The 16310-nt window shown below is 42.2% G+C and overlaps 1 protein-coding gene across 5 annotated transcripts in view; it reads left to right on the top strand.

The window, feature by feature from the left end:
• LOC146983518 (syntaxin-binding protein 4) overlaps positions 1–16310 on the top strand; it is a 98558-nt gene that overhangs the window by 36992 nt on the left and 45256 nt on the right. For 4 of the 5 annotated variants that reach the window (XM_085785126.1, XM_085785127.1, XM_085785130.1 and 1 more), the window contains 2 exons: positions 5425–5498; positions 13845–13940. In XM_085785126.1, the coding sequence (XP_085641252.1) occupies positions 5425–5498; positions 13845–13940 (170 nt within the window). Of the gene's footprint in view, positions 1–5421; positions 5499–13844; positions 13941–16310 lie in introns of all 5 variants that reach the window. The other variant, XM_085785129.1, reaches the window with a different exon arrangement.

The raw sequence follows: 16310 nt of genomic DNA on the forward strand, positions 1-16310 counted from the left end.
ATCTACTGGAGATTACTGTACAGAGTGTGAACTCTCACCAAGATGAGCTCTAGTTATTTGTATTTCATCTCGTCTCATTTAAAGGACCCATGTTGTATAAAGTGAGGAGTCCAGTTGTTTTTGATAATAACAAAATATATTGGCATAAATAGGATGAAAAGAGGATAAACATACTGAATGCAATAATGAGGCCTCACAGGTAGTTTTGTACAAGTACAGTGTATGAAAACTCACTGACCACTTTATTAGGTGCACCTAATTGCTAATGCTAATCTGACAGGCCAATCATCCTTGTAGGTGCCAGCTGGTGTTATTTGTAGCTTTTGGTTTGTTGCATGTCGTGTGGTCACATGTGGGGATGTACGACACGTGGTGCTGGTGGTACGTCAGCAGGTTGCAGTAATATCAGCTGTTCTTCACCTGGCATTTTTGAACGAATTAACTGAAAGGGGGAGGGGGAAGTCCTACTTTGCTGAAGACTCGTTGACTTCTTGGCACACGGTTCGAACCCCACCTGGAGCAGTCCGTACCGAAACACAACGCAGAGGGCCAGATTAACATCGCTACACTTACAATCATGGTAGCAACTCAGTGCATTTAGGCACGTAAACATATTGGAGACAACCTGCCGATACTGCTGATTTTAATGCACAACCGTCTCTAGGTTTTACAGAGGATGGCCCACAAAAGAGAACATATCTAGTGATCTTTGTGAACATGCCACGTTGATCCCAGAGGAGAATCATGGCTAGACTGGTTGGATGGAATGATGGCTGCTGTTGCCTTTCTATCACCTCCAAAGTGATTCGAATCACTGGGAAATGCGCATTAAAAAGAAATTTGAATCCTGTGTGTTTCCATTAAAAGTATGGACTTTGGTGAAAACTACAAAGTCACGCGGGTTATCCAAGTCGCGCGAGTTTTCCGCAGGTTGACATGGCAACCAGCCTGTAAACGCTTTCCTGCCTTCCCGACCCGGAGTGTGGATATCACCATGGAGGGAGGACCTCAAGCTTTAGTGACAAGCGGGCAAGTGGATAGCAGTGATGTTTTCTCCTTTATTAATGTTTTAAAAAGTTACTACGGTATGTCATATTTCGTAACCGCAAACACCGGAAGCAGTTGTGGTGAAAGTGCGCTACGTCACACTTAATTTGAACAGAACTGTTTCCATCCCTTTCGAATCAACCAAAACCCGGCTCTAGCGAGCGTATTTTAGTTTGTGCGAATCAGGTGATTTTAGTTCGAATTATGGCGTTTCCATCATAATTTTCCAATGGGATACTTCTAGATGCGCATCTAAACATCCTGATGGAAACATGGCTAGTAACTAAGTAACCACTCGTTACCACCAAGGTCTGCAGAAGAACATCTATGAATGCACAGCACATGGAACCTTGAAGCAGATGGACTTTCTTGCCACACTTTGGGCCCCTTAGTACCAACTGAACATTATTTGAATACCACAACTTACCTGAGTATTGTTGCAGACCATTTCCATCCCTTTATGATGGTGTGTGCTTATCTTCTGATGGCTACTCCCTGCAGGATAACATTCTCAAACTAGTTCCTTGAACGTGACAATGTGACACTGTGTGTCATCTATGCCCCGAAGAACTTAGAGTGCTACTGTATACATGACATTTGCAGTCCAATCACACACACACCAATGATACATCATGGGCAATTCAGTATCTTGCCCAAAGACACTTTAACATATGGGGCTCTATTTTCCTAGACTAGGTGCAGGCGTGGTGGATCTGCCCTGCGCTTCGCCATCGCCTTGCCAACGGGACGTGTCCAGGAGCAGTTTGCAATTTTCCTTCATTGCACAGCGAAGCGCAATCCCGCCTCCTTCCCTCCCACCGGCGCAAGTGGCATAGAGGGCGGGGAGAAGGCGTGGAGTGGGATTAACACAGCCGAGTCAGATCATCACCAATCAAATTAGCTCCTCTCCTCCCCTTTAAATCCGCCGCGCGCGAGGCGCACGTTTGATTTCACCGTGGAAGAAGGAGGCAGCAGTGAGACGGGAGGAAACTGATGTTCTGGTCCGGTCCAAGCTCGCAGTGTCCCAATATATGGTCGCGCAAACAGACCTCACGGGCTGATGATGCAAAAGTAGTCTGGGAGGGAGGAGGTTATGATGTTATCCAGGTTTGCCCTGACATATTGAGAGCTGTTGCCCAGTAAAAAAAAAAAAAAAAAAACACACACACACACCTCTTTTCCATTAATAAAGACACTCATATTTAGTAACCTATATTTAAACCCGTGTGCACAGATCACAACATAAACAAACAGCTGTGCGAGGCATCACGGAGCGTCTCTCTTTTTCTTTTTTCTTTAGAATTTACCTGAGATGGGAGATGTGAATATCTGCTCACTATCTGATGCCGAGGCTGATTGTGGTTTGCTGTGAGAGATGATAGTTTATTTGTTTTCAGTTTTATTTGTTATGGTCGTGTGACGATGCGGCCGCTGTGATGCAGATGTGGGCCGTGTGAGGTCTTGGTGACATGGGCGCACTGCGAGCTGGGCAGTCAAATTATCACTGCGCTTCGCCTTGCGCTTCGCAGTAGACCAGGTTGGAGCTGGCGAGCTTTCGGCGCACTCTCGGCGCGGCCTTTTGGCAACAAATTGTCACTGCGCCAAGCTGAATCTGTCGACATCTCCCCCTGCTGCGTGACCACACCCATTTCGGCGCACAGCAGTCTGCCAATTTACCAAATCCGCTGCGCACGTTGTTGCACTGGAGGAAAATACCACTGCGCCGTCTGCGCCAGGGTTCGCCTCGCTGCGCCCCCCTGAGTTGCGCCATGAAATTAGAGCCCAGGGACTTGAACCACAGCTGTTGTGCTAATGCTAACTCTGTCTCTTAACTGACAAGGTTTCAGGTTGATTAAGCTCCGCCTCCAGTCTGTGTGAGTTGACAGGATTGGTTCCTTAGATTTGTAACATATGAAACTCTGTCTGTTTGAATCTATTTTTATGAGGCTGTCATTGGTGAGTATAACACACTATCAGTACCACCAAGTAGTAGTAAGTATCTCAACTAAGCCTAATATTTAGATCAAGGTTAAGGTCAAGGTAATCTATATTATCCCTGTAGGGCAGCTTGTTGTACAGCCAGCAGCAAACAGTCTTAAAGAAATAATATATTAACACACAACATATGAATACAAAAGGCACCACAACACAACCATGAGCAACATTTGTCGAGCAGAAACTGATGGATTTTTACATCTAAGAGTCCTTAGCCGCGGCCTGACGGAAGCAGCTTATACGGTGGCTGTGGTCTGTTATCACTGCCTCAGCCTTCTTTAAAAGCCTCAGCTTATGAATTTGGGAATATTAAAGAACAAAGCCTGTGATAAACATACAAGCCAAGGTGGGCTTCGAAGATCAGCTTCTCATCAATGATAGTGCTGATGTACAGTACCTGTACTTCTGTACACACTCTACTGTCTACTACTTAATTCCTGAAGCACTTGTGTGATCCTTCTTTCAAAGGACGCACTTTGAGGCTGTCAGAAGTGAAGCTGAAATTAGAGGATTTTTGCTTCTGCAGCCTTAATATTTACTTTTTTTTTTTTTTTTACTTTAATTCACTTTTTTTTTTTAAAAGTTTAAGAAGAGTTCTTGTTTTTTTACCTGTGCATCCTGATATTTACATTAGCCTGCATACAGAGGGAAGCATTTTTCAGCATTATCTGAAGGACACAGCTACATTCTGTCTATTCCACAGACAGCATCCGTTTTTATGTGAAACATCTTTGTATAGCATTGAGGTCACATCACATCACAACACAAACATGAAAATATTTCACACAAATTTTTCATCACTACGTGGTAGATAAAACTAAGATAAAGGAATCATCCAACATTTTAGCAGCGATGCTCCAGATTTGATTCGAAGAGATCTGATCGGATCTATTTTAGATATGAAGGCTGGTGTTGCCTCTGCTGCTGACACTGTTTGAAATATGGATGGTTGGTTGTGGTGGATGGTGGATTGTGATGGGGTGGCAGCTGCATACACAGACAGCACTGACATTCCTTTTCAACACAGCTACAAACTGAATTTATTTCCTCCGTGCTGAGTCACCCCTGTGTTAAAAAGTTATCTTAAAGTCACATGTTGTGAACCTCTCTCCTCCAGTCTTGCTTCCAGAGTGTTTGGCGGGTGTGTAAACAGAACAGTACACTGCAAAACCTCAAAATCTTTCCAAGAATATTTGTCTTATTTCTTGTCAAAATGTTGCAGTTTTTTTGGGGCGGTGTTTAGCTCAATTGGTAGAGCACCCCCCCCCATGTGTTGAGGCTATAATCCTCACTGCAGGCGACCCCGGTTCGAATCCCGCGCCTAGCGGCCCTATCCTGCGTGTCATTCCCCCCCATCTCTGCCTCCCATTTCTTGTCTCTCTCGACTGTCCTGTGCATTAAAGGCAAAAAAGCCCCCAAAAAATACTTTAAAAAAAAAAAAAATGTCGCAGTTTTAGTCAAAACTAAACCTAAAAATTAACGTGTTTTTTTTTTTTAGATAATTTTCACTTGTTTCATACAAATTTTCACTTGAAATAAGTAGAAAAAGTGCTTGTATTAAGGAAGAAAAACTTGCTCCACTATCAGATTTTTCTACTTATTTCAAGTGAAATTATCCTTGAAAGAAGTAAAACATGTCTAAAAACAAGCTACTTTTTTTTATGTGATAAGTCTTATTTTAAGTATAATGAGATTTGTTTTGAATAGAAATAAGACAAATATTCTTGGTAAGATATTTGAGTTTTTGCAGTGTAGTCCCACCAGAGAGATTTACTGTATTTGTCCAGGGATTATAGCAGCTATTTCACCATTTACTCCTCATGGGCACAACAAAAACTGTCAAGAGGATTGTATCTTGTCACTTAGTATGTTGTGTTCTCTGGGTTTTGGACCGGCCGTTGCCAGATGCACATATATAAATGAATAAGGACTAAATATATTCAAAGCTAAAATGCTGCACATCTGCCACCCCCAGACTTTCTGTCAAAGGGGAAACAACTGCTTCAGCATTGTCCTTTACTGTCATGACATGACACAGTGATGAATGTGAAAATAACCTGTCAAGGTTAAAAGATTAGTTCTGGACACATGTGTTCATGTAGACACGTTTGCCTGTGTTCTGTAGCTAACATATTGAAATGCTCTGTTATATTAAGTCAGTGCCATCAATCCCTGACCCTATACTGCTGCAGGACAAACTGTGAGGCTCAGTATTCATCATCAAGTCAAACTGCAGTGAATGGAACAGTGTGAAGCTTTATGACCAAAGGGCCTTGTCTGAAAAAAAAAATAATGAAAGGCTTGTATAGTCAAGTTTATGTTGCACTCATTTTTTTGTCTGTTTTGTCTCTTCCTCTCTCTCCATCCCTAAACCTCTAACAGGACACTAATGGGTCCATATGGAGTAGACCGAGCTGTTCATTCCATGGAGTTTACTGACTGTGAGAATGGCCTGGGTAAGTCTTTGTTTTCTCTTCAGCAACCAAGAATAGAGGGCGAACATTTGTTCCTGAAAGCACCATGTCATCTCCATCCCTTTCACTATAACCAAAGATACTCTATATACCAAGATACCCCATGAGAGGCTGCTCCAATGATATGAAATGGTTACACTTCCTGTCTCCTAAATGGACGTGGTCACCCATCCCCCCACCTCGTGTTGTGAAGGTGTGTGGATTTATAAAAGTTGTAGCGAGATGAAAGTGAGCTATTTATATTTTCTTATAACATTAAATATTTACACAGCTAACAGTCATATTTCGCATGACGAAAATTTTAATTCTTTGACGTTGCCTAGGAGATCTGTGCCAAATCTCGCGAGAGTGTGTTGTTGAGACAGAGACAGGTCTTGAACAAAGTCGTGATCCTATAAAATAATGTTTTTATTCTGAAGGGCAGAGTCAGGGTAAGTGAGGTGTTATTCTGCTTGAGTAAAGTATCTACAGATTAGTGTTGGGCGATTTTGACATTCTCAGATCGTCCCAATCGCCCTCCCTGGAGATCGCCGATAGACCTATCTATCGCCGGGGTCCGGGGGGGGGGGGGGTTGGCGGCGGCCGTTCCACGTGTTCGTTCGACGGGGGGGGGGGGGGGCGCGGCGGCGTATGAGTATCGCTTTTACCGTGCCTTGCTGTCATGCATGCGCGCTTCTCTCTCTCTCTCTGTGTGAGGGCTAACAACGGAGAAAGAGCGCTATGATCAATGAACGGAACGCTATCGCGTTGCCGAAAGCCGAAAAATCTATTCTGGCGGACGTAATTTATTTGTGGCATTAGTGAACACCTCGTCGGGCTGTGACATACAGTTACAGGGCTGGCGTCGGCAGCCTAGTCACAGCCACAACACCAGCTAAACGTGTTTCCTCAAATTTGAGGCGGAGTGGCCATCCTGTTTACCACAGAGATTTTGTGTGCGGTCATATGACTACCTGGCTCCGTCTGATTGGACGTCGCCAGTGGCTGCATTTGATTGGTGAAACACTGTCATATGACAGAGTATCTGTTGGAAGCAGCGAGAGGAGCGGCTTCATTAAAACAAAACAAACAGATGCGCATTAGATCAATAAAAAAGTAGCGAGTATGTGAGTGTGTAAAATCGCCAAGAAAACAAAACATCGCCGATCGTCCTTCCAATCGCCGATAGACGATTGGATCGCCAATCGGCACAACCCTACTACAGATAGTTACTTTCCCATCATCAGCTATTCATGTATCATGAAAGTAAAGTCCTGTCCATATCTTGACTTCCACATACCATAGTGGACAAATAGATTGTTGTAGCTGGTACTGTAACTCCTAATTCCTTCTACTACCACTTGTTTGGGATGAGGGGTGTGGCACTTTGGCTTATCCCTCACAGGTAAACATCCACTGTCATTCAGCAAAACATTTCACTTACTCAAATGACTCGGTTATACTAACAACACAATGCATAAGCACACTCCATCATCATCCACTATCTGGGAATGGAGTGTGATTTGGAATAGCTGAAATAATGTAAGTCCTACTTTAAAGGGATTGTCTCTACAGAGTAGGTATCCTTGCTAAGTATCTGTGTTTTTGCCTGAGAGGGGAAGTAGGTCATGTGGCGAAAGCCCTAACCCACTTAACTCAGCGAGGTTAAGAATGCAGGAGCTGCTGTTGTTTTTATCCTTACTTCACTCCCACACCATCGCTCTGATGGAGCCCATGCCTACACAAGGACAAATGGCTCATATGCATAAATGCAAATTCAGTCTAAACTAAAATATTCTACTGTAGTGGATATGCTGTGTCTTTTCTAATCCCACAAATCTGCTCCAAAGCTTTGTGAACGTATTCAGAATCATGTTTGAGATGACTGATCTACATGAGATGCATCATTTCACAAATATTTTTTCCTTTGATTCAATGTGGTTTTATTTTTGTACCAGATGTATTTTTAGCTGGACTGGCCCCAGGCCAGTGCTGCATCCACGACTGCTTAAGTGAATGAGTGAGTGAGTGACAGAGTTGCATTAAGGATGGAATTATACCAATGGTTGGCCGAATGTCAGACTTTTCCCGTTGGCCATTGTTCTTTCACATAATCAGGGGGCATTGACAGTGGATCAACAACAATTTAATTCTGTTCATTTAATCTCAAACCTCAGAAGGCAACAGGTGTTTATGTGCAGCTGATTGGTCATACTCATATTTTAATATGTAACATAGCTTTGTTGATGTTTGCTGTGTTAAATTCACTGTATTACAGGTCAAAACTAACTCAACATTTCCTCTAACATTTTCAAATTAAAAACCTTTTACTGTAGCTTTTCAGTTGACAACATCCCTTTATTTCTTCACATGTTTTTCTTAAAGGGATAGTTCAACATTTTGGCAAATTGGCCCATTGCCATAATCCCTATAGTCATAGCAGTAGGTTTGTTACCTTTAATTGTCGGTGCAAGCTGTTTCTAGAACGGCCGAGCGGAGCCGCGAGCTGTTCAGAACTACGCTACGGAGGCTCATGGGATTTCTTGGTTTCCCTCATCAAACTCATCAAATACACAATCCAACAACTCCAAAACACTCTGGTGGACAAGTTGTGACCTGCACATTCACCACGCTATGAGATAATAACGGAACGTTACTAGCCTACTGCAGAAGAACTGGCCCCAACAGGAACGTGCATCAGCAGTTTTGCATGAATTTACCTTGAAAACAACTCTGTCTGGTAACGTTCTGTTATTATCTCACAGCGTGGTGAATGTGCTGTAATCTAGTCTCGCGATATCCCATAATTCTCGCCCTGCGAGACTTCACTTTGAGGAAGCTGGACGTAAGCATCTTAAGTTTCCATGGTGACGGTACAGCGATCTCAGCTGCCTACAGCTGCTGCTGTTATTGTTTTTAACAAAGACGAAAAGCGCTTGATTGCTGAAAGGCAAAACCCGTGTGGCGCTGGCAGCGGCCACAAATACGGGACACCAGCGTTGATGAGGTGCTGAGACAACAATATACGGTGGTTGTGTCCACAGCCGGGTTGGTTTATGTGACTGGAGGGGACATGTCAGTGCAGGAGGGAGTGGGAGTGTGGATGTGAGCCAATCTCCTTCAACCATGCATGGAAAAGGGGAATGATAGGAAAAGTTTTTCTAATTTATTGAGAAACAATGTCCAGGTCAGATATGCATCCCAAAAAACATGTGGTTCATTCGTCCACTCCAGTCACATAAACCAACACAGCTGTGGAAACTCCGCTGACGCTGGTGAAAAAAAAGTGTTTCCATTACACTTTTGCGATACACGTTTATATCGATACGTCTGAAAAACCACCTCATGAGAGCGTAAAAACTTTTTAGCGATATTTGAGAGTTTTTTTTTCGAAATGTAGGTGTTTCAATTACCAGTTTTTTATTTCGATATTTAGGTTTTGTGCATTTCTAGGGGTAATGGAAACGCACCTACTGTCTCTGCTCAGTGAAGTTGTTAGTGTTTCCCCATAGAATTTTTTTGCCCTGTTCTTATCCAGTCCAGTGAGTCCAGTACTCACCACCTTATTCACTAACGCAACTCTAATTATACAGAATGAGGCTCTGGGAGGATTTGGATGCACTCTTTCATTAGTGATATTAATGAGCAAATGAAATTTCAGCGAAGGCATCAATAATCTACCCATGGCTGCATCCCATACATAAAACAATCTTTTTTGGCCTGGTACGGGATACCATTTTGTAAAATGGTAGGGGAAGCACTGTCAGCTGTTCCTCTACCTGGCATGTTCTGGCATGGGAGGCAAAGTGGCACTTCCTATGGTACTGTAATAGGACTTAATCCCAGCATAGATCACTAGAATTTAACCTTTGGTTTTGTCCCCAGCACAAGGACAAGGACAAGGACAAAGGACATGATCAACCCCTCAGCCATACACAAGGCTTAGGCCTATTCTTGTTGTTCGATCCCTTTGTAATAGCATAAGAGACACACACTTCCAGGAATTGACCTACAATAAAATTAGAATTTTACATTGCTCTGCATTAAGAAGCCACATCACACCTTTCTTTAGGGATTTATGTGTTGACCCTGATGTTGTCAAGTGTTGACAGTTTGATCCCCAGTTCTTCTTGTGCACCACAGTCATAAACTATGTCTTGATAGTGATACAACACAAACACTGTATCAGTTTCCACTGTGTGTAGGCTTACAACTAGGGATGTCACGATTATAAATTTTCTTGGTACGATTATTGTCAGAGAAATAATCATGGTATTACGAAATAATCGATTTTCATGAATAGATAACAGGAGAAGTTACCCAATGTCCCCTAAGTTTATTTAATCTTTTTTTTGTTTTGCTTTTTTAATTACAAATGACACGCTAACATCAAAATTCCTACCAATTCGTTATGTTAGTTAAATGGACCAGTATCTGTGAATTTACCTTTATTTTGGTGCACATTTGCCAATATGGTTCCAACATTATTATAATGCTATTTAGGAATCTTTACGATTAATTAATTATGGCGTTTAATACCACAATTAATTGTGAAAACAAGTAATGGTGGCATCACTACTTACAACCCACATCTGCATCACAGCTACATGGACACCTGACGTGTGACGACGAAGACGTCACAAAAAAAAACAACAGCGAGGTGTAACACATGTGAGGAGAGAGCTGGAGGACAGGTGGAACGTGTGTGTGTATGTACTGAGACGCAAATCAGCTTATTGTCGACCAACTTGAGCACGTTCAAGTTGCACACACTGTTCTGATACATAAAGCCTTAGCAGTAAGACCCCCGCTGCCGCCTGTATCTGAGGCTGCTGCAGTATCTGGGGAAGTGTACGCTGTGAACACTGTAAGGGTGCACGCTGTTGTTCTTCAAACCCCTCCCCCTCATTGTGAGCAAAAACATCAGTAAAATATATATAGTCATTATTCTTTGTGTCTATGTAATGCTGAGATTCAGTCTAGGTGTAAAGGATGCAGTCTTTAGTGACTGCCTCTTGTTCTCAGGAAAGCTATTTGAATCTCAATGAGACTGCCTGATTAAAGATCAAATACATTTCTCTACAGTTTTCACTACGAGTCTGGACAAGCATGTTTGTAAGATCTTGGTGGAGCAAAAAAATATAATTCTAATTGATCATGTTTTCTATCATCTGGGGTATTGAACCATTTTTAGAAAGAGATTGCTCTTTGAATTCCTCCATCTTTACAAGGTCTGCTGGAACATTTAATCCTTGGGTAACGAATGTGGTCTTGACACATGGAAATGATTTGTACAACAAAATGTTGAGCTGAATAAGAGGCAGAGAGGCTTGTCTTTTATATTAGCTGCTGCCGCATGTGCCTGTGCATTAGACTGATGTTTTTCTTATCTGATGATGGGCACAGGGAGGAGAGCGCTTTGAGGCTGAACAAAAGAACGAGAGTCTGTTTTCCTCTGAGAAGAGTCAGAGGGAAGGGATGAGAGGAGGAACTTTATAACCTCCATCTTCCAACAGGCAATAATTAGCATGCACCCCTTCGCTCCAGACCCAATTAGTGTTACCATTTTGTCTCTGCGGTTACAGGCCGTCAGCAGCCCTAAGCTAAAGAAGCCTGATCTAATAGTTAAATAAGGCCGACTGTACTGTAGCAGTCACACTTAAGTGATTTCACTGTATAGTGCAGCAAAGGAACGAATGTGAAGGACTGTGAAGATGTAGAGGCTCTTTAGAGGGTTGAGTGTGTGCAGTGTGAGGAGGAATATTTCAGAATGCTCTGAAACAGTTTGTCTGTTGCTGAATCTGCTCATTTTTACACTACTTGAAGTTCATCAGCAGAATGTTGCAGGAGCCACAGCAGCTGCAGGATAGTGTACTGCAGACCTGACAGTCCGTTGACTAACAGAGTGTATTTCCTTATATGCAGCTGTTCAACAGTTAAAGGGATAGTTCAACATTTTGGCAAATTGGCCCATTGCCATAATTCTTATAGTCATAGCAGTAGGTTTGTTACCTTTAATTGCCGGTGCAAGCTGTTTTTAGAATGGCGGAGCAGAGCCGCAAGCTGCTCAGAGCTACGCTACGGAGGCTAATGGGAAAGCCATGGAATCCAAGAAAACTTGGTTTCCCTCATCAAACTCATCAAATACACAATCCAACAACTCCAAAACGCTCTGGTGGACAAGTTGTGACCTGCACATTCACCACGCTATGAGATAATAACACAACGTTACCAGACAGAGTTGTTTTAGAGGTAAATTCATGCAAATCCGCTGATACGCGTTTCCTTCAGGGACAGTTTTTCAGCAAGCAGACTCTGTATTTTCCCTCGAAAACAACTCTGTCTGGTAACGTTGTGTTATTATCTCATAGCGTGGTGAATGTGCAGGTCACAACTTGTCCACCAGAGCGTTTTGGAGTTGTTGGATCGTGTATTTGATGAGTTTGATGCAACATTTTATGCCTCTTTTGGAGGCAGAATGTTACCATTTATTAGCCTAGAAATCTAGCTGCACCCTAGCGGCAGCAAATATATTTGCTCCGTAGGTGGGTCTAGAAACGAGCCATAGGAACTTTCTGAGTCTCGAACACCGTTTGTGTTCACCAATCACAGCGCTCTATCTGTTTAGAGAGTCGTTGGGCGGGCTTAGCGCGATGACGACATACATTTTAATTGGCTTGTCAGGCTAACGTCATCCTGCTCTTTGCTCTGATTGGTCGTAGCGCTACCCTATTGCGTGCAGAGGCAGTTTGAAAGACAGCCTTCATCCCGCCCCCAGGATTGAGCCGAGGTCTACCAGTTGTTGCCAGACTAGACATTTTAATGATATAGTCTAGTTTGTCAGGCTAACCATTTATTATTATTGATTCGTATTGATTATTGTGCACACAGCTTACAGGCTTTGCCAACTTTTGAGGAGATGCACATCATCAGCAGAACTTTGACCAGCGACTACTTCAAACTAAATGAAGATAAAACTAAAATTGTTGTGGTTGGCGATCTACTCTGATGTGATCTGACCCCATTAAACACACACACAGTTAACATGTCATTGGCATTAATGTGATTTTTTTTCTGAGATTTTTTCCTTTACACATAAAAAACATCAACTATTCATAATGATGCTGATTTCTTTTCTGCATTAATGCCTTTATTTCAAACAGATATTGCAGTGATTTACTGCTCCCCCAAAAGCAGTCAACTAAAATACCCCAGTTTATTATTATTTATACTGGGTTTTTAGCTAAATCAGGAGGGGAGCTGATGCTACACACACACACACACATGAATACCAAACACTATCTAAATGACACTAAGCTCCTGGCCTGTCATCAGCCACTATAGATGTTATGACCCTAATTTTCTATCCAGCAGTTAATCATGAAACGTCATCTCTGTCATTTCCAACATGGCCTCACATCAGTGCTGGTACAGTATGAACCCAGTCCTCAGTAGTCATACATAGAATTGGTGTTACCATCTGGTCACTGCTACAAAAGCAACCGATGGTGGCTGTACCCAGCATGCTTCACTCTATGCTCTGTATCACCAGTCTTTACCTCTCTATGGTTTGGTCAGCGTTCATGTTAGAAGATCTCATTCATCCTCACAGACATCTATTCTTCTACAACAGTGGTTCTCAACGTGGGGTCCGGGGACCCCCAGGGGTCCTTGAGAGGGTTCAAGGGGGTCCCCAACTTTTTTTTTTTAATTTTTATTATTATAACTATTGTTTTGTTTTTTTGTTTTTGTTTTTTTAGAATTTTACCACTTTTTTCTAGAATTTTTTTAACCACCTCTTCCTACAAATGTTTAAATGTTTTTGGAGAAATTGTACCACATTTTTCCAGATATTTGGGTATTTCTGGTGTTTGCTTGAAAATTTTGTCCAATGGGGGTCCGTGGTCTAATTTGTGTCAATTTAGGGGCCCTTAGTGTAAAAAAGGTAGAGAAGCACTGTTCTACAACATGCATGAACTGATTTCAGTTCACCTCTGCATCATTTATTAGCATTTTGGAGATTACCTTCTTTTTACAAAGGAAATACTATCTGATGAATGTGAAACACAAAGTGTAGCGATGTCACTGAGATCTGAGTGATGAGGATGTGGTAAGTTGAACCATGAGGTCTTAATTCTGCACCAACTGGTTGCATTGAGCCATTCCATCAGGTCAGAGACAAAGTGGAAATGTACCTCAATACTGAGTTGAATGTGTAATTATGTTGTTGTGTGGCCAAGAGCAGGGAGAACCTATAATTTACAATGTGATATTGTTGCTCTGTCAGGGAGTCACTGTCCCCTTCTGTTGGACGTCCTGTTCAGAGTGTGATCTCTCTTCTCCCACCAGGAATCAAAGTGATCGGAGGAGTGAAAGAGGTAACTGGAGAAGAGTTTGGAGTCTACGTCAAGCGCATTTTACCAGGTGGCCTTGCTTCAAACGATGGTGAGTATCATGTGGTCTGAGGACATTTTTATTAAAAACAAGAAAGACTTTCCAGGAACGGAGGTGTACTGAAAAAATAAAAGTTGTGAGTTGTCTCGATAACTGCTCACCCTAATGAAAATACCACTCCCATCTATTCCAAGTAAAATGTCTCACAGTAAAACTTGAGACTAAGTAGACAGCAACAGCCATGGCAGCTGTGATGGCTCAAACACCCACTGCTGCCGACAAAACATTGTTGAAGTCTTGTAGTTTTGATTCTCATTCTGTCATAATCTGCTGAACAGAGTGGGTGTAGTATGTGGTATATTGTTACTGGTGTTATTAATAGCCAGAAAAATAGAAATGAATTACATTTTTTTAATAAAGTATATAGCTGTCTCTGGTTCCTGACGTTACAGTGGGGATGATAATGATGAGCCTTTCTAAGCTGTTTTAAATAACACAAGAAAAAAAACTTCTTAATATTTGAGATGCTGCACCAATGCATTCCAAACTATCAAACTCAGATCCAGACTTTCTAAATAATGAGTCAAAAAAAAAAAAAAACATAACCTACCTTAGTGATGACAGCTCTTTGAAGATGAACTTCTCCAACACACTCATTTTCAAACCCCCGTCATTAATTCAGGAGCAGGTGGTGGAGCAGATGAGAGTCAGTAGAGACCTTGACATTGAGACAGAGCTGTGACCTCATCTCTTCTGTGAACAAGAAAGTTCAGCAGCAGAGGACACACAGGCATTTTACTGTCAGGAAAGACTCACCTCAACACCAGTGTGCAAGTCAGGGAGTCAGTGCTCATGTTCAACACCTCATCTCGGTGCAAGTACATACTCTATTAATTGTGTGGCAGTCTGGGAAAACCCGTCGGAAGTCGCTGACGTTCTATTGTGGCAAAATAGGTGGATTTGATATTTTGTGTGATTCTGGTACTTTGAACTCCCTACTACATCGTGGTGAATAAATATTTTAAGAAAACAAAATGGAAAGTACTTAAAGGGATAGTTCACCCTAGAATGATATTTCGCTCATTATCTACTCACCCTCATGTTGACTAAGGGCTGGAAGAATTTTCAGAGTCCACCGTCCCTTCTCTGAGTTACAGGGGGTCTTGGCGTAGCAGTGCATTTCAATGCAACGGTTGCAAAGGGACACCAGAGCTCTTCGTAAAAAAACACACACAAAAAAACATCCAAATACCTCCATGATGCTCGTATGTAATGTCCGTCTTGTGCTGAAGCCCCAAATTGCGTAATTGTCCCGAAAAAAATTAAATAAGTCTATATTTTAAGCTTGTTTGTAGCGGAAGCTTCTCGAAGCTCCTCTTCCTGGTCCGTCCAAATCTCGCGTGATTCGCAGTAACCACACTGACGCCGGCGCAAATCACGCGAGATTTGGACGGACCAGGAAGAGGAGCTTCGAGAAGCTTCCGCTACAAATAAGCTTAAAATCTAGACTTTTTTTTTTTTTTTAGGACAATTACGCAATTTGGGGCTTCAGCACAAGACGGACATTACATACGAGCATCATGGAGGTATTTGGATGTTTTTTTGTGTGTGTTTTTTTACGAATGAGCGAAATATCATTCTAGGGTGAACTATCCCTTTAATTTTATGTTTTTGTGGCGAATAAAACGTTTCATTTTCAGCTGAGCTGCAGCAGCAGCGCTAGAGGAGAGGAGGGCCGTTGTTATTGTAGAGGCACCATTCAAGGACCCTCGGAAAGCAGAGAATCCTGCGATTCAGATGCTTTTTTACAGCCCGTCTTTATCATAAATGGTTCAGAGGTTATAATATGTTGTTGATGTTTTGTAAAACATCTGCAAGCGTCGATGCTATGTTCGGTTTAGCACCGATGCTACGCTCGGTTTAGTGTCTGTTCCCGTACCACGTGATGACACGCACCCTATACGGTCCCTTCTTGTCATAGAGGCACCATTCAAGGACCCTCGGAAAGCAGAACATCACACGATTCAGATACAGTTTACAGCTCGTCTCTATTATAAACGGTTCAGAAGTTGTTTAATGTTTTGTAAAACACTCGTCTTTAGACGGTTAAAACAGCAACGTTCTATTTAAAGCCATTTTTCTCACTTTTCAGTTTGGGCTATCTCAGTTATTCAAACAGTTATGAATGGCTGAAAACTTCTAGTTTCTGGAAATATCAAAAAATTAAAATGTCAAAACCCCACCATGTGAAAGGTTTTCCCAGGCCACCACACATTTACGTATGTATGCACATAACGTGTAGCATACTGCTTGTTCATAAGTGAAACAATATGTACACCCTGACAATGCACACATCATAGAGGATGGTGGTATTGAGGGACTCTGGATGTCACTGTCTTTTGCCTGTCTGTCATTTTTACA

This window comes from Trachurus japonicus, chromosome 8 (genome assembly GCF_045865225.1).
Source record: "Trachurus japonicus isolate A0001 chromosome 8, Traja_1.0".
Taxonomy (NCBI): Eukaryota; Metazoa; Chordata; class Actinopteri; order Carangiformes; family Carangidae; genus Trachurus; species Trachurus japonicus.